This window comes from Amblyomma maculatum, chromosome 8 (genome assembly GCF_055883805.1).
Source record: "Amblyomma maculatum isolate TAMU_Amacu chromosome 8, ASM5588380v1, whole genome shotgun sequence".
Taxonomy (NCBI): domain Eukaryota; kingdom Metazoa; phylum Arthropoda; class Arachnida; order Ixodida; family Ixodidae; genus Amblyomma; species Amblyomma maculatum.
In genome coordinates, this window is record NC_139351.1 from 3,437,733 (window position 1) to 3,459,357 (window position 21,625).

The following is a 21,625-nucleotide window of genomic DNA, read 5'->3' on the forward strand; positions in this document are numbered from 1 at the left end:
CAGTCATAAGGCAATATTCAATCGAGGATTGCATCTCTCGAGCTGCCCACGTTACGCGCTCCTCACACTTGTCAGTGCTATTCACACATACTAGCTTCTCTTTCCCCACCATTCTCATCAGCTGTCTGCCATTTGTGTCTGTGTGCCCGTCAAAGTCCTCAAGGTGGGCTTGAAATCCCCGAGGACCAGAATCTCTGAACACTACCGAAGCGTACGTATAATTCTGTCTCAGGCATTCATACAACTTCCTATTATGTTCTATTGCCCTTTCTGAGCGCATATAAACGATCGCCAAAGCTACCGACCGTCTCCCTATTTTTCCAGTCATCCACATATGCTCTTGGCACGAGTGCCTAGTGCGACTCCATGGCCTCGACACCGCCCACAACCCTTCCAGGGCGAGCGTGTTGCCAGCAAACATCGTAACAGAAGTCCTCTAAAAATGCGAGAGCCTCCGCGACTTCTCTAGCGGTTCGACGCACTGAGGGCTCATCACACGGGCCATGCTCATCGAGTGAGCCCTCTTCGTCTGACGCCTCATCCACCATCATCATCGCTTAACTGGCTAGTGACAACAACGCCGTCATCGATGGAAGTGTAGTCGGCGAAAATTACTTCGGTGGAGAGCACGCCAACAAATGAGTCATCGTCGTCGTCTTCCTTTGCTACTGGCGCTGCAGGCTCCCAGCTTGTGTCAGACTGCACAAATCCACAGTGCCTAAAACAATTGACGACCACTTCTGCTGGCGTGTGTGCCCACACGTGAGCCAGAATATGAGTGGCACTCAAAAGCATAATGACGCGCGCCTGCTTCCGATCCATGCAAAGAAGCATACGCTCCAGCACTTGCTTACGATACTTTTTATTACATATTTGATAATGCCTTGATCTATAAGTTAAAGTGCGGTGGTAGTTTTAGGAGGCAGAAACACGAGCCGGATCGCCTGCAGGTTGGAGGTGGTGCAGAAAAGCAGTTTCGTCTGCATTAAAAAAGTCGCTCAGATCGTAGGCTGCCACATGTTCTTTAAGTTGGATGTTCTGCCAGTCTTTAACTGCGTTTTCGTCCACTTCCCCCTTTCACCACACACGGCTTTCGAAACAAGGCCTTTAACTATGGTGCAAGTGGGCATTGCGTGCATGATGGGGACGATGCGCTCATATAGTTAAGGTTCCACCATCATCGTTGCCGATCTTGACTAAGTTATCGATCACATTGCTGATTCAGCACCGCATTTGGCCACCGTTGCCACTGCCGCCATATCCGAGGGAGCTAGGGAATTGAAGGCCGCCAGAGGCGGGCCACGACGGCATTCCTGCCTCACCTTTTCTGCATTAATGACAATGAGAACAGTGTCCTCCATCACACCTGATGACCTGAAACCCAGTTCACACTGATTTTCACTTTGTGCTGCAAGTGCTGTCATACTCGTTTTGTTCGTGTGCGCACAGTACGGTCAGGAGGAGGATGCACCTACCCGTCCAGTTCTTTTACTCAGCTGTATGGGAGTAAATAAACACTATAATTGCAGTGCAGGTCTCTTTGAGCACAGGTGCCATGCTGCATAAGGGCAAGGTTGCAACATATTGCAAGAGCGGCATCCAGTCTTGTGACGCAGACGCTTGTGCCGCCTAGTGGTTTCTCCTGACACTATGTTTGCAAACCCACGGCCAGTCTCGAGGGAGAGCGTGCGCTCTTTGCTTGTGACGCCTAGTGGTTTCTCCTGACACTATGTTTGCAAACCCACGGCCGGTCTCGGGGGAGAGCACGCGCTCTTTCTTACGGCCTTCTCAATCGCCACGGGAACAATGGGAACTTTTCTCTGAGTTACGCGCTCCGCCGCCGTAAGGGGCGCGACCTGCTCACTGTTCGCTCCGCATCTGCGTCAGCGGCGGCGGGTGGCTTTTGCATGGTTTCGCGCTGTCGCTCGCGAGTTTCGTGGTTAGTGCAGCCCCGAAATTAAAGAACACGGAAGATAGATACTGCAGCGGCATGTCGTCAGCGTACTACACACGTGAACCAAGTCTTTATATAAAAACACTGTCGCTCAGCAAACGTTCGAGAGGCATATGACATGCATTGCGGCATGGTAGCTACTTTTGTCCATTTTAATCCGAATTTTTCCCAAGCCTGCACAAGAATAGCAGAAAAAAAAAAAAAAAAAAAGACCATCTGATCACTTCGAAGCTTCTTCAAGGCTAACATTACAGCAACTTGTCTGCGAAAGCAAAACAGTCTTTCAGTGCAAGGTGCAAAACCATCCATACATAGTGCCGAAGATGAAAATAATTTCATAAAAATGTAATGTCAGTTGCATAATGCTTGCATGATATAAAGTACTAGTATAACAGTCAAAGTAAAGACTGTAAGGTTGAGTTTTCAATTTTATTATAGTTTATATACTAGCAAATGTGTTGTAGTATTTAAATGTTACTTTATTTTGAAAATAAGTGCTGTTTTAATGAAATATTACATGATATTATGCTTATTATGAAAACAGTAAAGAAATGGTTTGATATTTATGACACCACTTGTGCTGAAAGCGGTAAAAAGAGGCTAATAAATGACGCAGCTGGTGATACTTGATTGCAGTGGCTGACAAACGAGTTCACTTGCTATATCGAAAGCATCCAAGAAACTTCTAAAGCGTTAAAGAAGGAAACTTTCACTGAAGAAACATTTCAAGAAATGCTGTTCATCACGAGTCTACAAGTGGTAGAATACCTCCTGGGGAAAGGTGTCTGCTCCGTCCTCATCAGGAAACTCAATAGTGGCCTCATTGAGGCTCTCTTAGGGAAAGTAAGGCTAATCTGCAGAGAGAACGACATGCTAAATTGTCAAGACGGACGTTTCATCTTAGAGCAAAATCAAGGCAGTTTTCGTTGATGCTGAAGAAATCATTTCTGGTCGGCCACAATCAGTTACCGAGGAAATGAAGGAATTGTGGTGGTATCTTCTGTCATCCCATTACTGTCACATATTCCGGTTTAGCTTACGTCGATGGATACATTGATAAGTTAATCAGTGACCTCTGGTGTGACGCTGCGCTATCTTTCTTGAAACTATCGAAAGAAGTAGCCCTATGTACACTCTTCTACGAGGACAAGAATTCTAGTGGACTGCATTATTCGAAACCAGAGTTTATTGCCCTATTGGACAAGGTTTTCTTAAAAAAATATACTTGTGCATCTACCACACACAAATGCTCTCGAAGTACTTCAAATCCTGATTCAAGCAGCGCAATTTAGAATTTGCCATTGCTGAGTTGCCCTGAAGGAATTAACAACAGCCTATAAGATCCGCTTCTTTGATATCTGAAAAATTTATCAGAATCCTTCTTGTCAATTATGATAAGAAAGTGACAGACAGGAATTACAGGCCAGCTCCCTATATGAGCAAACCGGCCAGGAAGATTGAGACTTTTCTAGCCGCAAGTCACGTTTTGGTGAATTGATGATTATGTAGTGCAATGTATAACTTTGAAGGATAATTTTTTATTGTTTGCCGACTTTTCAATTAGGCATAACTGTTCATGCCCATTTCCTTCATTAAAAGTTGTGGTTTATCTATGTATTAAACCGACTACGTCTGTTATACACGTAAGTGCGTCAGTCACGAGACTACATATACATATTCCATCTTTCAACCAACTGATTTGTTTTGAACGAAGCTATGAACAGCTCACTCCACTAGACAACTGCAATTTTAACTATGTGCGTAAATTTTGTTCCTTACTCTGAATTTGAGACGCGCCATGAATTTTTGCCGGTGCCTCTTTTGCTTCAAAACAAAAACAGGAGCGGTTGATAGAATCTCCAGCCAACAGTTTGCCGTGCACTCACGCCAGGTCGCGTTACACCTGCTTACAGCTTTCGAATGAACACTGCATAGCCTGATAAATTTATTTCTGTGCAAAAGTTAGGGGCAAAAAATGTTGAAGTAAGTGTACCATAGTTATTCTGTAGGGTCACTGACCACTTATCAAAATATATGGTTGACGTTTCGGAACCCCTACGGGTTCCTTGTTCACAATGGAGAACCGGGCGATAGAAGAGGCGCTTAAATAGCTTTAAAAAAGGCGATGTAATGATTTTGCGTAAGCCAGGGGAAGGTTTCCCTTTGTTCTGTTGATAGTGTTTGCCGTTGACTGGATGATCAAAGATTCTAGGTGCAGTCGTGCTGACAGGTTTCTTTCGGTAGCGACGATTTCCACGTCATCCCAAGCAATTTCGTGACCCTCCTTTTGCGCATGCTCTGCCACAGCGTTTGACGCTGTCCGGCTCTTGGCGACATCATTGCGGTGCTGTTTTAGTCGCCTGGGCAGATTTCCAGTCTCGCCGATGTAGACAGAGCTACAATCGTCACACGGTATCTTATATATGATACCCGGGAACTTTGAACGGGGCAAAGCGTCTTTTACATTGAAGAGATCGCCGCGCAGTTTGCTGTTTGGCACGTGGGCAATGTGTAGATTGTGCTTCTTGAAAACACGTGCCAAGGCTTCACTTATGCCTGGGATGTACGGGATGGGCGCGCGTTTTGGTCGAGAGGACGACGTGGAATTTTGTATGGGCTCCGGCTGGGAATGTTTTTCGATCTGTTGTTTGGTTATGCTTTGAATAAACTTTTTCGGATATCCGTTCTTTTGCAGGTCTGTTGTTATAACTTCCAATTCTTGTTTGAGCATATGCTCATCGGAACACGTGCGTACTGCCCGGTTTACGAGTGATGCTACTACTGAGCGTTTGTGAGCTAATGGGTGCACAGATTTGAAGTCGAGGTACCTTCCTGAGTGGGTGGGCTTTCTGTCTATTCATCATTGCGGGACTAAAAGAGCACCGCAATGATGTCGCCAAGAGCCGGACAGCGTCAAACGCTGTGGCAGAGCATGCGCAAAAGGAGGGTCACGAAATTGCTTGGGATGACGTGGAAATCGTCGCTACCGAAAGAAACCTGTCAGCACGACTGCACCTAGAATCTTTGATCATCCAGTCAACGGCAAACACTATCAACAGAACAAAGGGAAACCTTCCCCCGGCTTACGCAAAATCATTACATCGCCTTTTTTAAAGCTATTTAAGCGCCTCTTCTATCGCCCGGTTCTCCATTGTGAACAAGGAACCCGTAGGGGTTCCGAAACGTCAACCATATATTTTGACAAGTGGTCAGTGACCCTACAGAATAACTATGCTACTACCTGACCAGACGGCGTTCCGTCAAACTTTGGATTACATCAACCTTCGATAAGTGTACCAGCTTCATTCGACCGTGCTCGGCCGCACTAACGAAGGCGCGCACGCGCGTAAGAGGTGTTGACTATATTTTATTTCTCGTACACGATAAATTTTAGTCGCTGATTACGGTGTCTTTGTATAAACCATAAGGGGTGAAATGTCGGACCGGCCGGTTGCAACTGAGGCGGGTGGAGCGAAGAGCGAGTGCGCGTTTCCCTTGCACGTGAACGGCGGTAGCAGAGGCGTAGCAGTGGGGCGGTGGCGACCCCACCGAGGCGAGGCGGGCGGTGGAAACAGACCCCATTGGTGAGACCGTAAGAGAAGCGCGCTCTCCCTCGAGACCAGCCATGGCAAACCTTATCCATGCTGCCCCAGATGGCGCAGCAGGGAGTGCGCACTTAAAGCCCCTGAATAAACTAAAAGTGAGCTTCTTCGATTTACCGGGCTCTGATAGTCCTCGGACAGCTCGCGGTTTCCTGTCAAGCAGGAAGCTACGTCATGATCACGCGCGAGCGATGCCAGCGGGTCGTCCGCGCGCAGTCCGAGAGTCAGAAAAAACGAGGAGCGCGAGGATGCCGACCGAGAAATTTGGCGCGCTTTTCGGAGCGGACCACTTGCTGGAGTCAGATAGTTCCGACTCGGAAGATTCCGACGAAGAGGATTTTGGCGACACATTTATAATTTGCCTTCTGCTTGCACAACTGGAACGGCAGGACCGGCACAGAGTGCAATTATATGTCGAAGAGGTTGTGCCGCGCTACTTGGATTTTGAGTTCAGCAAGCTTTTTCGACTTTCTCGCTCTACAGCAGCAACTCTAGTGGAGGAGTTTCAGCGCTCGTGTTTCTACCCTGAGGGTCTCAGAGGGAGACCAAAAATATCGGCCGAGAAGACGGTTCTTATAGCGCTTACTTACATCGGGACTCAGTGGGCGCTGTATCAGATTGCTGACAAATTTGATGTCAGTGAATCGACGGCTCATGTCGCTGTAAGCCGAGTACTGAACTTTCTGTGGTCCATAAGTGCACGGGAAATCTGCTGGCCGGATAGAGAAGAGCGAGCAAGAAATAAGCGAGCATTTCAAGCTCTGTTAACTCGCCACGGGGTGCCAACTGGCCTGCCAGACGTGATCGGCGCAATTGATGGGTGCCATGTTCGCATTTCGAGGCCATCAGAATCGGAAGAGAGTTACTACAACAGAAAAAAATTTCACTCAATAGTATTGCAAGGCGTGTGCAACGCGGACATGATGTTCCCTTACAAAAATGCATGTAGGGTTTCTATAGAAATTCGAAAGCGTTGTGTCAATACACGCTGTTGAAAGTCTGTCGATAATCGGCAACATCTTGGATGATGCAGTGTTGACCTCTTGTTGAGCGCTTATGAAATAGTGGCCCATGTGTTTCTTAAGAGCGCTTTTGGAATTCGCGCAACTGAAATTCTGTTGATTTCAGGCTCAAATGCTTCAGAAACTCTGCAAGTGACGCTTTTTGATTTTCTGCTACCTTTCCACTCCTGAACAACAGAAAATAGTACACGACCATCGGTTTGCCAGGAGGGGGTATTTTCATTAATGCAAAAGTAGTACAGTACATCTCCTAGCTGCGATAAGTCACCACATTCTATGTTCTGCCCGACCAATCAACAATCCTGTCTGATCAGTGCTGGTTAATGATAAGCATAGTGAGGCATAAAAGAACAAAACAGATCTTGATCTTTTAAGCCCCATTATACTTACTCACTCATTAACCTACACTAAACTGACTAAATTGTTGATTGGTCGAGCAGAACATAGAATGTGTTGACTGACCGCAGCAAGGATATGTGCTGTGCTACTTTTGCATTAATGTAAACCACCTCGTGCCTGCTCCTGGCTAACCGTTGATCACGCAGCATTTTCTGTTAATCCGCAGCGGAAAGGGAACACAGAATAAAAAATGCGCGTTAATGAGAGAGAAAAAATATGCATCTTTGGTGAACCCATAACATGAGCTGGGTTGTTTATTTGCTTTATTTCAATTCATGTGCAAGGTATGACGCCAGGCTGTTCTTTGCGTAAAACGCTGATACGTCCGGGAACTCCTCGCATGTGATGCTGAAATAAACAATATAAATCATAATTAAGCTGCGATATATACTAACCTAAAAATAGAGCAAAGGCATTTGTGCGCTGCTCCACGTCATAGCTCAAGAAATTTCTTGTCTAAAATGAGTTGTCACTGTCTTTCACTGCTTAGACGGCATCGACCGCCGCCTCCACAGCTCGGCAGCACTACCACATCGTTCATTTCTCCCTGATAAACAATATATGCTGCCGTCAAAGATCCCATTGTGAATATAAATAGCAAAGCGCAAGTCACAAGTATTACTACCCAGAAAACTTGAAGCAGAATTACCAACTATAGGCACTAAAATGAGTGGAAACAAAAACAAACACTGCAAAAATGGTGGAGCTGCACAGATTCAATAATCCACAATGTGTGACAGAGGCATATTATGATCTCGATAATGTGTCCGTCTCAGCGCGAGTAGCGTATCGAAAGAGTACAGCACTGTGCCGAACAATCCGTCAAAAACGGTCACCGGTTAAAAAAAAGAAAGAAAATGTCGCCATTCCAGCTGGCGTTCCATCGGCCCCAGCGTCCGCGTAGAGACAAGCCTCGTTCTCTCTCTCTCTCTCCCTCCTTTTTTTTTCCGATGAGGCTGGTTTGCCTGCTAGAAATATTTACATGCGTGGTTCACCTGATAGCACACACTGTACAAGACTGGCACAAACACGAATAGAAAAAAGTAAAACACTCACCAAAGTGCAGACGCTCCCTCCGCCCGCGCCGGCTTTTCGCCTAGAATCCAAAACGCCTGCGACTGTTGAACTTCTTAAACACGTCCTCCTTGCGCAGAAGCTGCCACCCAAGAGCGGATTCCTCCGAAGACTTAAATGCGTACGTTCGCGCTCCAATTTGAACAAAACGATCTTCGTGATAATCACCAGCGAAAAACCTACATACGGTGCTTCGCTCACAGTGCAAGATGCGACCACGGTGGCGGGAAAACGCCAACTGAACTGGCACATCGCCGCACTCAGCGTACCCGCGTCTGCGTGCAAAGAAAACGGGGCGCAGAGGAACAGCTTCGGTGAAAAGGGGGAGCCGCCGCCCCCGCTGCGCGACTCCAGCTATGCTGCAGCCAAGGTCATCTCCGTGAAGACAAACCACGGAGAAGGCAGAAAGCAGAGACCCAGAGGGAGCAACCCCTCCCCCCCCCCCCCCCCCCTTTTCCCCCCCCGGCCGACAGGAAGTATCGCTCGACCCCTCCGGACATGCTGGCGCCGTTCGCGGGCACGGGGGAAAGATGGGTGTGGACAGGAGCAAGGCAGTGGCCGAATGCTTCTTTGAAAAGACGAGTTGCCGATAGAAGACGCCTGCAATCCTGTTTTTTCTTTCTTTTTATTTCATACGCAAATGTTTTTGCTATGCGTGTTAACTCTATAGTATGCGTGGGATAAATCCGTCATTGTTAGAACCCCTCAATGTTTAAAGTGACTTCATTTTAGCATGGTGTCCACTTTAAGAAAGGAAGGAAAAGAAAAAAATAACAATAAAATTCTCCACAGACATACAGCGGTGGAGGATTCCAATACAGACTGCACCTCATTTTGCGGCAAAAGCTACGGGCAAAAATACCTAGGCTTGGGCAGAATGTCAGACCCTGAAGCATATATATAGTGAACTTTGCAACTGGTTTAAAAAAGCTCTGTCCTGCCCTACATGGTAGGTTCAATCTAGGATCCTGTTTGTTAGTATGATGACTCACTGAACTTGTTTTATGATAAATATAAAATATGTCCTACCACTAAAGTTACCTTCTGCGACATACAGAAGCTGATTCATTACGGATTCTGACTGACATTCAACAATGTATTTGCATTATTAGTGGAGGCTTTGCCATCATGAAGTTTTTAGGGCATATTTTCACTGTGTTGCGAAGCTTGAGCTAAGTGTGCACCGTTAATATGTACTTTTATATAACATGAACGAGCACGCAACTGCATGCTGCTCTTATATTTCCCTTTGCAGAATGTGGCCAATAGTTGATTACAAGTTAGAGCAAAAATTCATAACGAAATTGTCACATCATGCTCTTATCATTTGTGCCTAAAACTACTTAAAAACATGGGTCAGCATGAACAGTACACGCTAATTGTTCGTGAACGTTGAAAACTGACAACAAAAAGCACATAGAAAAAATAGCACAAAAAGTCTATTGGGTAGAACACAATGAAAATTCTGTTGGCCCTGTAAAGATTGCACTCAGCTGGGGTTGAATGTCTATCGAAATTCAATAAATTCAAAAGGCGGTCAATAGTCCAACAATAGAGTTTCAAAACTCATTTTTGTAAGGGTTCACAGACGTGTTCATTGGTTTCCCTGGGAGTGCTCATGACGCCCGAGTCCTACGGCACAGCTTCCTGTTTGAGGACGCAGCTTTGAAATGCGAAGGTAAGGAGCATTTTGCAAATTACTTAAGGGCGCTTTTTATAGAAGCATTATGAAGAGAATAAGAAAAAAAAGGGGGTAGCCACAAATAAAAAAATGTGTGAGAAGGGGCTTGTTCAGATTTTGTCACTTTTGACTCTGTGTCTCAATTGCTGCTTCAAATGCATCTCCGAGGTGTTGTTTCAACAATTTCGAGTTGATATTATCTGGTGACCCTTGTCTCCATATCACGTACAAGCCATTTGTCAAAGAGCTGTTAAATAATTTTAAAACATCACAGCCTGCAAACCAAATCTCATTTCGTCGTTAGAGGCCTGAAAGGTCTTTCAAGGCTCCAAATGTTTAGCATAGAACTTGTGTGCTATTTTTGCATAGTATAATATCTCTATTCATGGTAACAATTTGCTTCATTTCCAGGCGGCTACCTGCTAGGAGACGCAGCTTACCCGCTCTTGCCATGGCTTCTGCCTCCATATCGGCAGACGCTTGGCAGCCATGGATGGGTACTTTCAACAGTGCTCATAACGAGTAGTAATTGAAAGTACACTCCTCAAAGCGCGATTTCAGCGCATAGATGTGTGGGATACATCCAAGGCTGTTGTCTTAGCAGCATGCAATATGGCCAGACGCCACAGAGATTGAATACATCGATTCCGTTGCAACAAACGAAGCACCTGCTTTACGGGACAGCGTAGCGCAAAATCTTCTTGTGCTCAAGACTGAGTCAAGACGATTGTGTAATGTTTTTGTTGAACATGCAAATAATACTGTTTGAAGTCGCAGTGCAGTTGATTGCAAAAAAAGTAATGCAATAAAGTTTGCACTTTACGCACGACACCCTATGCGTGAGTTGATTGCATTAACAGCAACAAACCAGAACAGTAACTATGAATACGCAACATATGTAACTGAGGAACTAATTACAGAATGCCTTAAAAAGGGAGGCGGGCCAGTCAAGCTGCCTGATTGGTAGCCCTATAATTTTAAGGGAATAAATTCAAACTGTTAGCAATTAATAATAATAAAAAAGTTTTATTTCCGTTTTCCCGTACAAATGCAGGCCTGCCAAATCCTCCGAAGGCTTGAGTGGCAGTGCCCGGCAGTTGACAGCATATAAGCCATGCATCGAGCAGACATGTTGCAAAAATCGGAGAAAAAAACAACAACAATGAAAGCATAAAAAAAAAAAAAACGAGAGAAGAAAATGGATTCAAAAAGAGCAAACGCAAAAATACACATTAGGTGAGAAAACATGTAGAAACATAGTAACAAAGCGATATACAGGAACTAACAATGTAATTTCACAAGACAATCCTTCACTTTATTTCTATAATTAGCAGAAAATATTTCTTTGAGTAACCGGTACAGAGTAGCGGAAACATATTTTTGAAGACACTCGCCATAACGCGTTCGCACTCTAGGCACGAGAAAACGATCGCGACTTCTCAGATCTTTCATAGCATTGGTGTGCAAAAATTATTTGACCAGATGTGTTTAAAATGTAAAAATTCAAAAACGTTACTGACTTCATCTGGTGACCTACCATGTAATGCTGATTTATGCAATCTCCCTCAGACATGACAAAGTACTACAATGTTTGCAGTTGGCGGCACAAATTAACGGGCACAAAGAAAATAACACAGAAATTAACAAGCTACTCATTTGCAGGATCAACATTTGTTGTGGAATGCTGACGCTCAAATCTGGCAGCAAATGTTTCAAGCGCAGCAACACGCTCGACATGGGCCTGCCTGCGAGCAGCCATGCGGTCCTCGTGCCTTTTTTGGCGGTTCAGTTCAGCTTCGCGGAGGTGGCTTAAGAAGCCCTGTACCACGGCACGTGTAGAGTCCAGGCGGGCCTTCTTTGCAGCGGTTGGTCGCTCTTGGGATGGACCCTCAACAGGCACGTCCCCGCCACCGGTGCTTTGGTCTACTACAGCCGAAGCCGGAATCTGCGGAATGCTGACAGAGCAGGTTGCAGAGATGATGGGTAGTAAACGTACAGCGCCAATGAAATAGACTCGCTTGATTAAAGCTGATGCTAATTGAAAGATCTTGAAGAAAACTGACATTTTTCATGAATCCACCTGTGTACATGATTTACAGCGCTGCATATACAAATTTGATTCGTGTTAGCTCCTTATGTGCGGATAAAAATAAATTAATTAATAAAATAATGAACTAACGGAACAATTATTCAATCGACCAACTTCGAAAGAAAAAAAAAAGAAAATTCCCAGATAATCGCTATCAGAATTCCAGCATTTCTTCGCCGTTTCTTTCCGCTGCTTCCACTCCCGCAAAGAAACATATATAACTAAATAAAACCAGTGATTGGGCCGTAAACAACAATAAACTTACTCGCTTTGGGTCCGCGCAACTCCAGGCCCCAGCAAACACGGCGGGTTCACGCTGTGGCTCTTATCCAGCAGCTCACTGAGCTCCCTGGGCATAAAATGACATCTACGTTAGCAGGCGCGTCAGTCTGAAAGGAGTTATTCGAATTAATGCTTAAATACGTGTCAACCCAGGCGAAAATCAGATAGTGGACTCACTCTTCAAACTCGCACGACCGACGGTCGTTTCCAGAACGAGCGTTGTGCTCCCGCACTCTCTTGTAGCCCCTCTCAAGCGTTCTCCACTTATTTTCTATCTGGCTTGGTGTCAGGCTGCCTCCGAAAACCCCGTTGATATTAGTCGCCAGCATTTCCCACATTTGTTTCCTAGTTTTTAGTCGCCTCCCGGGGCTCTCTTTGAACTCTTTGTAGAGTTGGATTAGGAGCAAAGTTTTCTGCTTCGGCCAAAGCTCATCTGTCTGAGCCGACAGCTGCTGCTACTTGCTCGCGAGATTCGGTGCTGTCTGAGCCAAATGCAGCTCCCTGCTCGCGGATGGCAAGCTGCAGTCGAACGCCACCTGCAAGTGAAGTGCGATGCTTAGCTCATAAGTGCGACAGGAATTACGGTAGTTCTAGCAGGAGGCAGTACGTACCATCAGTGACATACACTGGTAATCCTTCTTCTAACACGGGCATGCCGTCCGGGCAAAACTCGGGGTATGCGAGCGCCTCTACTCCGTCCAGCACAACGCTTACACCTGCCATGGCGCGCAACTATCCGTGCGAAAGCAAAGGAGAACTATGAGCGAAAGCGCGGGTAAATGGGCGCAGAAGCGCGAAATGCGCAGGCGCATGAATCCGATATCGTCTGCTAGCGTCTCTGGCAGTTTCGTCTGCTACCTGCCGGCTCGTGCCGGTGCCAGCAGCGCCGGCAGTCCGCGGTGAGCCGGACAAAGAAAATCGAGCGCGCTTCCGGCAGGCTGCGGACTGGTGGGCGGAGCTTCGCGCCCTGTCGGAGAAAAACGAGCGTCCGGCTGGCGTCATGGTGAGTCCGCGGTGAGTCCGGGACTGCTAATCGAAGAAGCTCAGTAGCGACATCTCTCTCCTCCTACTGTGATGGTGCTCCTCCTCTTGGCGTGTCCTGGAAACCGACGGTGGCGCCACCTTGGTCGGGGATAGCAAGCAGACACTCCTAGAGCTCACCCTATGATGATGCGCTGTAGGCCGCACGGTCGAATGAATTGTTCATTGCATTTTTCGCCTTAGTTTTTGCTCAACGTAGATCATAATGTGCGAGATTGAAAAATCAGTTGGTTCAGTAACCATTCCAATCCGTGTTGGATTGTTGTGCTGAGGTCAGGCTGATTGCTGTGGATTGGGGGATCCAAACAAGCTCGCAGTGCTTTTGTTTTAGCTGCGCCTTCTTGTGGTATCATTTGAAATTCAATGCTGCCAACAGGATTGCTCTAATACGCTTTAGCAGAGATATAGCAGACGTGCAATTTGGTTTTATATGAACTGGTTGCTGTGTAACTCTTTCAAAATTGAGTCTTTCAATGACGCGTTTGCTCATTCCGTCTTTTGCAGTATTTAGTGCATAGTTGCACATTCGTCTGTTTTATTTCACTACTGTGGGGCTTTTGGGTGCATTACAAGCTAATGATAAGAGGTTCAGAACGGCTGCAGTCAATTACTGTGTGTGTGTGTGTGTGTGTGTGTGTGTGTGTGTGTGTGTGTGTGTGTGTGTGTGTGTGTGTGTGTGTGTGTGTGTGTGTGTGTGTGTGTGTGTGTGTGTGTGTGTGTGTGTGTGTGCGCGCGCGTGCGTGCGTGCATGTGTGTGTAGGGTGTGTTTAGGTTGCCGGAAATGATTACATCATTGCCCACTGTTGCAGAGTTTCACTTGTAGATAATGGTAATGTAATGGTAATGGTAATGGTCGACATGGTAATGTCGACCACCTGACATCGAGCAGTACACGTTTAACCGCATTGGAACGCTGCTGCCGCGGCCGGTAATCAAAGTCGTCTCATTAGGCTAAATGATTTTGTCAACAAATGCAATAATGGCTCATAAAAGAAGAACAGATGATTGGGCGAGTTGGTGAACCATGACGAACAGTAATATAAGAGCGCAACAAAAACGTGACAAAGAGGAGAAGAGGATAGCAACGGCGCTGAACTTACAACTGATTTGATGAAGGTAAGGAATACAAAATATATACATACACTTGGTGGACCCACATGCGCGTAGTCAAATTTGTTGCAGTGAAAAAATATATAAGAACATGAAAAAAATATTTCTTTACATGCCTTTTACATATTTTTTCATGTTTTTGTACAGTGCAGTCCACTTATGATACTGAGAAAAACCTGAAAACCCAGCGTTATAACCGATTATCGTTATACGTAGGAAACCTGTGTTGCCCAAAGAATGTACTTAAAATCAGACCGCCAGCTCCGCTTTGTTTCAAAATGAGGGAGCGTTTAGCAGGACTGAGCACGCCGCTCGTCATGCTGTAGTTGCGCCCATCGGCAGATGTTAAACTTTTTATTTCGTGCATAATACTTTCATCGCAGCGTTCATATTTTGAAGAAGTTGGAGTTGCTTTTTTGATGCGTAAAGGCTCAACCTGACCTCCTCTGCTGCATGCCAACTTGGCTATGAGCTGCAGTGCTGCTGCATTATCGAAGCTATGACATTGCTACGTGTACGCTTCAAACAGTTGTCGTGAGTTCAGTCTTTTTTTTTTCTTGCTCTGGTGCGCTTGCAAAGTACAGTGTCTCTGTACGATGAATTGCGGGCACACTTTCCTGCAAATAAGATTCTCCTGCGATGAAGCACCGCTAGTGGAGGGTAAATATATCACAACAAAATGAAACGACCTCCCTGCTTTAGGATTTGGAAATAATGCGCGCGTTAAGTGCATTGAGCACGTGCAGTAATGATTCAGCTAGCTTCATGATGAGAAAATTTGTTGACAAAAACGGTGCCCTGTGTGTCGCGAAATATGCACCGTTTTTAGGGCGATGCCGTTGAACGCATTTGTAGAGAAACAAATGCCTGCAGTTGTGTTTCGACACTTGCCTGTTCACGACAGCGAACGGCAAGCAACTGGTGGGTTTAATTGTCTTTTGTTTACTCTTTGATGTGAATAACTTCGAGATTTGCTGTGAAGCATGCATATAAAATGCTCACTCTATCACTGTAAAAAATTGTGTCCGCAACTGTCCTGTTGATAAATTTTGGGCGGAAATCATCTGTGCCCTACAATGTGAGAGCGTGGGGGAGAGCTGCCAAGCCTTAAACCTCCTTAGTCTAAACATGCGCTCTCTATCTTAAGCGCCAAAAACGAACTGCATCGAAGGATGGGGTTAGTATCGGTGATGGTTAATAAAAAAAAAAAATCTGCGAACTTGAAGCAGCAAAATTGCTATGCTTTATTCCTTGCACAAAATGAAAATTGTAGCAGGCACCATTTAACGGTGTGATGTGTGTGGTTATACATTGATGTACGCCCCACCCCCCTTCCACCCGCCCCGTAAGCTGACTGTGACTATACATATCCTATGCTGACACCACCTGGAACACAAACGACATTAGAAGAACAAGCGAACATTTTAGGCGAGCACTTTGCCAACGTTTCAAGCTCATCCAACTATGCTCGCACATTTCAAAAGCATAGAACTATCGCAGAAAATGATGATGACTACAATGGACTTGTAACAATACATGAATTAAAGAGAGTCTTCTGGAAAAAAGAACAGCACCGGGACCTGACAGTGTACACTATCAAATGCTCGCCCACCTCTCGCAAGCCGCCATAGAAGCATTGCTGAATTTGTTTACCAAAATATGGACGACTGGCAAGATACCAGAAGCTTAGAAAAAAGCCATAATAGTACCCTTTTTGAAATCAGGTAAACCCCCCTTATGTCCTAGCAGTTACAGGCCAATAGCCCTAACCAGTTGCATTGCAAAATCCTTTGAAAGCATCGTAAACATAAGACTAACCTTTTTCCTAGAATCCCGGCAACTTCTCGATATACATCAATGCGGCTTCAAAAAGGCATCATCAACAACTGATCACCTTGTCCGCCTCGAGAACACAATCCGGGAGGCGTTCAGCCACAGGCAGCACTGTGTCGGGGTCTTCTTCGACCTGGAGAAGGCCTACGACACCATGTGGAGGTTCGGTATTCTCCGCGACCTAGCAGATCTAGGTATCCGTGGCAGGATGCTAAGCTGCTGCTGAGCTGCCTGAATGACTTCCTGAAGAACCGTACATTTCAAGTCCGTTTAGGCACAGTATTCTCCACAACTTTCATACAAGAATACGGCGTGCTGCAGGGGTGCATTTTAAGCACAACTTTCTTTATAGTGAAAATGAACTCGTTAGCTGCAGTAATCCCAAAGTCCATAATGTACTCCATCTACGTAGATGACCTGCAAACAGCATGCACTTCTTCCAACATATCTACCTGTGAGAGACAACAACTGACACTAAATAAACTAGCTACCTGGGCAGACAGCAATGGATTTAAGTTTTCTCCTCAAAAAACAATGGCCGTTGTGTTCTCTTTGAGACTAGGCTTACAGACCGATCCCATGCTATACCTCAACCAGACTATACTACAACCAGTGAAACAAGAACATAAAGTTTTGGGCATCACATTTTGGGCATCACATTTGACAAGACCCCGCCGGGGTGGCGCAGTGGTTACGGCGCTCGACTACTGTTCCCAAGGATGCGGGATCGAATCCCGGCCTCGGCGGCAGCTTTTCGATGGAGGCGAAAAGCAAGGCGCCCGTGTGCTGTGCCTTGTCAGTGCACGTTAAAGAACCCCAGGTGGTCGAAATTTCCGGAGTCCTCCACTACGGCGTCTCTCATAGCCTGAGTTGCTTTGGGACGTTAAACCCCACAAACCAAACCAAACCAAACATTTGACAAGAAACTTTCGTTTCTTCCTTATATAAACAATCTGAAAAAGAAAGTTGCCCAAGCACTTAACGTCCTAAAGGTACTCTCGCGGAAACGGTAGGGGTCCGACCGAGCATGCCTTCTGCAAATCTACCGCTCCGTGGTACGCTCCAAGTTAGAGTACGGATGTATAGTACTATATGGTTTGGCTAGGACATCCTATTTAAAACGACTAGACCCCATATACAACCTTGGATTACGGTTAGCAGCTGGCGCTTACAGAACATCCCCAATAACTAGCCTCTTCATAGAAACAGATGAACCTGCATTAAAAGATAGATGATGCGCCCTAACATGTGCATACATCCTGAAAATTTGTTCTCAACCAAAACATCTATGTCATGTCCCTCTAGGACAGTCTTTAACAGCAAGTCCCGGTTGATTAAGCCGCTTCTCATGCGCTTCGAACAAATACGCCAGGATTTAGGCATTAGTGAATTGCCAAGTATTGCCCCAAGAAATAAACCACTCCCACCATGGTACACCCTCCTAGCAGTTTTTAACCTCACACTAATGCAGTTTCAGAAAACACTCACACCACATGAGCATATATTACAAGAATACCTGGCATTAAAATAAAAATATAAAAATTGCATTTCATTCTATACAGACGGCTCAAAAACTAAAGACTATGTTGGTAGTGAAATAGTACGAGGTAAAACAGAAAATAATACGACTGCCCCAGTGTGCATCAATTTTTATGGCCGAATGCTATGCTGTTTGCGTTGCCGTGGAGATAATATTGGATGAGAACATCAAAAACAACATCATTTACACAGATTCATTAAGTTTCATCACTGCAATAAACTACAAAAATGCTGTTGAACCACTGATAGGAAACATCATACACAACATAGTAAAGATCACAGCACGAAGACATGCTATAAAATTCTGCTGGGTACTCAGTCATGTTGGGATTAGGAGTAATGAACAAGCAGATATATGTGCTGCGTGAGCAAAAATGGGCAAGTAGAACGAATGGACACGCCACACAGAGATTGTATGAAGTTAGTACGCAAGAAATTAAGAGAGAAATGGCAGGATGCTTGGGAAAGTTAAGCAGAAAACAAGCTTCACTCCATAAAGCCCATTTTAGGAAAATGGCAATCATGTCATCATAAGAAACGATTCATCGAGATAATTTTATGTTGCCTACGCATAGGTCACACACACATCACCAATAACTTCCTACTAACAAAGAAAGACAAACCTGCGTGTGAAATGTGTGGACAGGAGCTCACAGTTAATCATATTGTAAGGCAGCACTTGCACGACCGTCTGTTCTTTTCTAGAACCAGCTGGCACACAGCGCGCGACGCTCCGAGCAGCAGTCAGCGATGATGACGATGATGATGGATCTATACAGATGAAAGAGGTGAAAGTTCATGCACTGTGCTCACACAAATCCCCCCGACAAGAAAGCGACCACCCTGGTCGCTGATTACAGGGATGAGGGACGACGGGCATAGAGCTTCATGCGCGAGACGTGGACGATCTCTTCGGAGCGACGACGTCGATCTGCGACGGTGTGCGAGGGAATAACGTGATAGTTCACCGGAGACGTTTGTTGGAGTACTGTATAAGGGCCAATGTAACGATGGAGGAAGTTCTCACACAGGCCAGGAATGCGGACTGGTGTCCACAGGACAACTTCATCACCGGTTTAAAAGGAGGGAGTTCGATGGCGTTGATCATACAGGGATTTGCGTTCTTGTTGGGCATCTTCAGTGTTCAAACGGGCAAGTTGGCAGCACTGGGGCATAGGAGTGGCAAACTCTTCGCCCAGAGATTCAGACGTAGAGGAGGGAGCAGAGAAGAAAGTAGTGTCGAATACTGTCGATGGTTGACGGCCATAAACTAAAAAAAAAAAGGGCTATAACCAGTAGTCTGCTGAACAGCGGAATTGTAGGCGTAGGTGACGAAAGGTAAAACGTTGTCCCAGTTCCGGTGATCAGGAGCGATATACATGAATATCATGTCGGACAAAGTGCGATGAAACCGCTCGATGAGTCTATTGGTCTGAGGGTTGTAGCCAGAAGAATTCTTATGGACGGTGTTGGCGGCGCGCAGTACTTCCTCAAGGACTTGAGAAAGAAATGTCTTTCCACGGTCGCTAATGAGATAACGGGGAGCTCCATGATGCAAAACTATCGCACGCAGGTAAAAATCGGCGGCGGCACCGGAGCGAAGAGGGGCGGTTTCAGCACACCGCGTTAGATGGTCGATGGCCGTGACAACAAAACGGTTGCCGTCTGACGTCAAAGGGAGAGGACCAACGAAGTCAATGGCGACCGTGTCAAAAGGCACAGATGGGCAAGGTAGAGGTTGCAGTAGGCCAGCAGGAGGGGATGTTGAACGCTTGCGATGCTGGCAAGACGGACATGATGAAATGTATTTGGCGACACTGGCAGAAAGCAGAAGTAGCGGCTCTTGATACGGTCGTAAGTTTTAAAGTGGCCTAGATGTCCAGCAGTGGGGTCGTCGTGGTAAGCCTCCATAATTTTAAAACGAAGGGAGCGAGGTGCAACGGGTACCCAGCGTTGACCCGTAGGGTGGTAAACGTTGCGGTAAAGTGTTCTATGGTGCAATCGGAACCGACCAAGCTGACGGAGGCGAGAGATGATTGTGCGACAGTAAGGGTCAGTCAGCTGCAGGGACGAGAAGTCAGCATTGATCTCGTCCCTGCAGTGGAGCTATCTCGAGTGGAGCTATAGCGATGGGTGCAACATTCAGGTGGGCAGCAGAAGGTTGACTCGGATGGCAGGAGGGAGAGGGGGCCATAGGTGGGGCCGTGTCAATAGGAATCAATGGGCAGTGAGAGAGGGCGTCAGCGTCAAGGTGTTTTCGCCCAGATTTATAGGTGATGGTAATGGTGTACTCTTGAAGACTTAGTACCCAGCGACCCAGTCGACCCGATAAGTTCTTCAACGATGACAGCCAACAGAGTGCGTGATGGTCCGTGACAATGGTGAAGTGGCGGCCATACAAATAAGGTCAAAATTTTTTAATTGACCAAACGACGGTGAGGCACTCTTGCTCAGTAATAGTATAGTTACGCTCAGCTGCAGTAAGCGTGCAACTGGCGTATGCGACGACTTGCTCTTCAGACACTGCGTTGCGTTGCAAGAGAACCGCGCCAATACCGGGGCCACTGGCGTCTGTGTTAAGTATGGTGGGCGCATCAGCGTCAAAATGGCGAAGCACAGGAGTGGAAATGAGTGCCTGCTTGATAGCTTTGAAGGCGTCTTCACATTCAGTGGACCAGGTGTAAAACACTTGGGAAGACACAAGCTTGTGTAACGGGGCCGCAATTGTTGCAAAGTTCCCAATAAAACGGCTGAAGTAGGAGGCTAAACCAAGGAAGCTGCGAAGATCTTTCTGACGTTGGGGCCGAGAAAAATTAACGACAGCCGCAATTTTTTCGGGATCAGGCTGGATTCCTGCCTTACTGACGACATGGCCGAGTACTTTGATGGTCTTACTGGCAAAGTGGCATTTCTTGGTATTCAGCTGAAGCCCCGCCTGGGCAAGGGATGTGAGGACTTCAGTGAGACGCTGTAAGTGCTGAGCGAAGTTCGACGAGAAGACAATGATGTCGTCGAGATAACATAGGCATGTTTTCCATTTCATGCCGCGAAGCACGGTATCAATCATGCGCTCAAAGGTGGTCGGCGCATTTCAGAGTCCGAAAGGCATCACGTTAAATTCGTAGAGACAGTCTGGGGTAGAAAAGGCAGTCTCGTCCTTGTCTGCATCGTGCATAGGAATTTGCCAGTATCCCGAGCGAAGGTCGAGACTGGAGAAATACTCAGCACCTTGGAAACAGTCTAATGCGTCATTAATACGAGGCAAAGGGTAAACGTCCTTGCGCGTGATCTTGTTAAGTGCCCGGTAATCCAAACAGAAGCGGACTGAGCCATCTTTTTTTCGAACGAGAACCACAGGTGAGGACCAAGAGCTCGTGGATGGCCGGATGACATTTCGAGCAAGCATGTCAGCAACTTGCTCCTCAATGACTTTGCGTTCTGCTGCAAAAACGCGATACGGCCGTCGTCGAACAATACCAGAGCCGTCCGTCTCTATGCGATGAGAGGTGACAGAGGTCTTCCCTAACGCTGAGGCGCACACATCAAAAGATTCCCGGTGCCGCAAGAGGACGTCTAGCAGAGCTGTAGACTGCTCGGATGTAAGGTCAGGGCTCATGGCGGCTGCGAGCGCAGAGGATGTCGGAAATGGAGGCGTGGCAGCAGGCGGTGGTGCACTGGAAAGTGTGCTGAGGGGAACGGGATTGCAGTCAAAAATAAACCCAACCGTGGCTCCTCTGGGCAGTAAGAACGGCTGGAGAGTTGTATTCAGGGCCACAACCACCACGCAACCACGGGTGAAGGAGGTGAGGCACGAGGCAAGAGTTAGGCCGTCGAAGGTCCACCGAGGAGCGGGCATAACGAAGGCCTCGCCATCGAGAGGGTAGTCCAATGCCACTATGATCAACTGCTCGCGTCCTGGGGGCAAAACGAAATCAACTGCTGCAAACACGTGTGATGGTGAACAATCAGAAGTCTGTAATATATCGGGGTCCGCAAGAT

The 21,625-nt window shown here is 46.5% G+C and overlaps 2 protein-coding genes across 4 annotated transcripts in view; one reads left to right on the forward strand and one right to left on the reverse strand.

Moving 5' to 3' along the window:
* The window catches only part of Nadk2 (NAD kinase 2, mitochondrial), a 118,074-nt gene that overhangs the window by 44,064 nt on the left and 52,385 nt on the right, over positions 1–21,625 (forward strand). The window lies entirely within an intron of this gene.
* Positions 10,748–13,101, reverse strand: LOC146180454 (uncharacterized). Its single transcript, XM_084576042.1, has 4 exons — positions 12,715–13,101; positions 12,281–12,639; positions 12,087–12,170; positions 10,748–11,687 (listed from the first exon to the last, which is right to left on the reverse strand). The coding sequence occupies exons 2-4, from the start codon at positions 12,439–12,441 to the stop codon at positions 11,381–11,383; spliced, it is 552 nt and encodes a 183-aa protein (XP_084432168.1). The 5' UTR covers positions 12,442–12,639; positions 12,715–13,101; the 3' UTR covers positions 10,748–11,380.

Excerpts from the sequence above, each read along its gene's own strand:
- LOC146180454 (XM_084576042.1), bottom strand. The coding sequence starts at position 12,441 with ATGTGGGAAATGCTGGCGACTAATATCAACGGGGTTTTCGGAGGCAGC. Across the intron at positions 12,171-12,280 it reads CGGTCGTGCGAGTTTGAAGA|GGAGCTCAGTGAGCTGCTGG; the intron begins GTGAGTCCACTA and ends TTTTATGCCCAG. Across the intron at positions 11,688-12,086 it reads GTTGCGCGGACCCAAAGCGA|CATTCCGCAGATTCCGGCTT; the intron begins GTAAGTTTATTG and ends CTGCTCTGTCAG.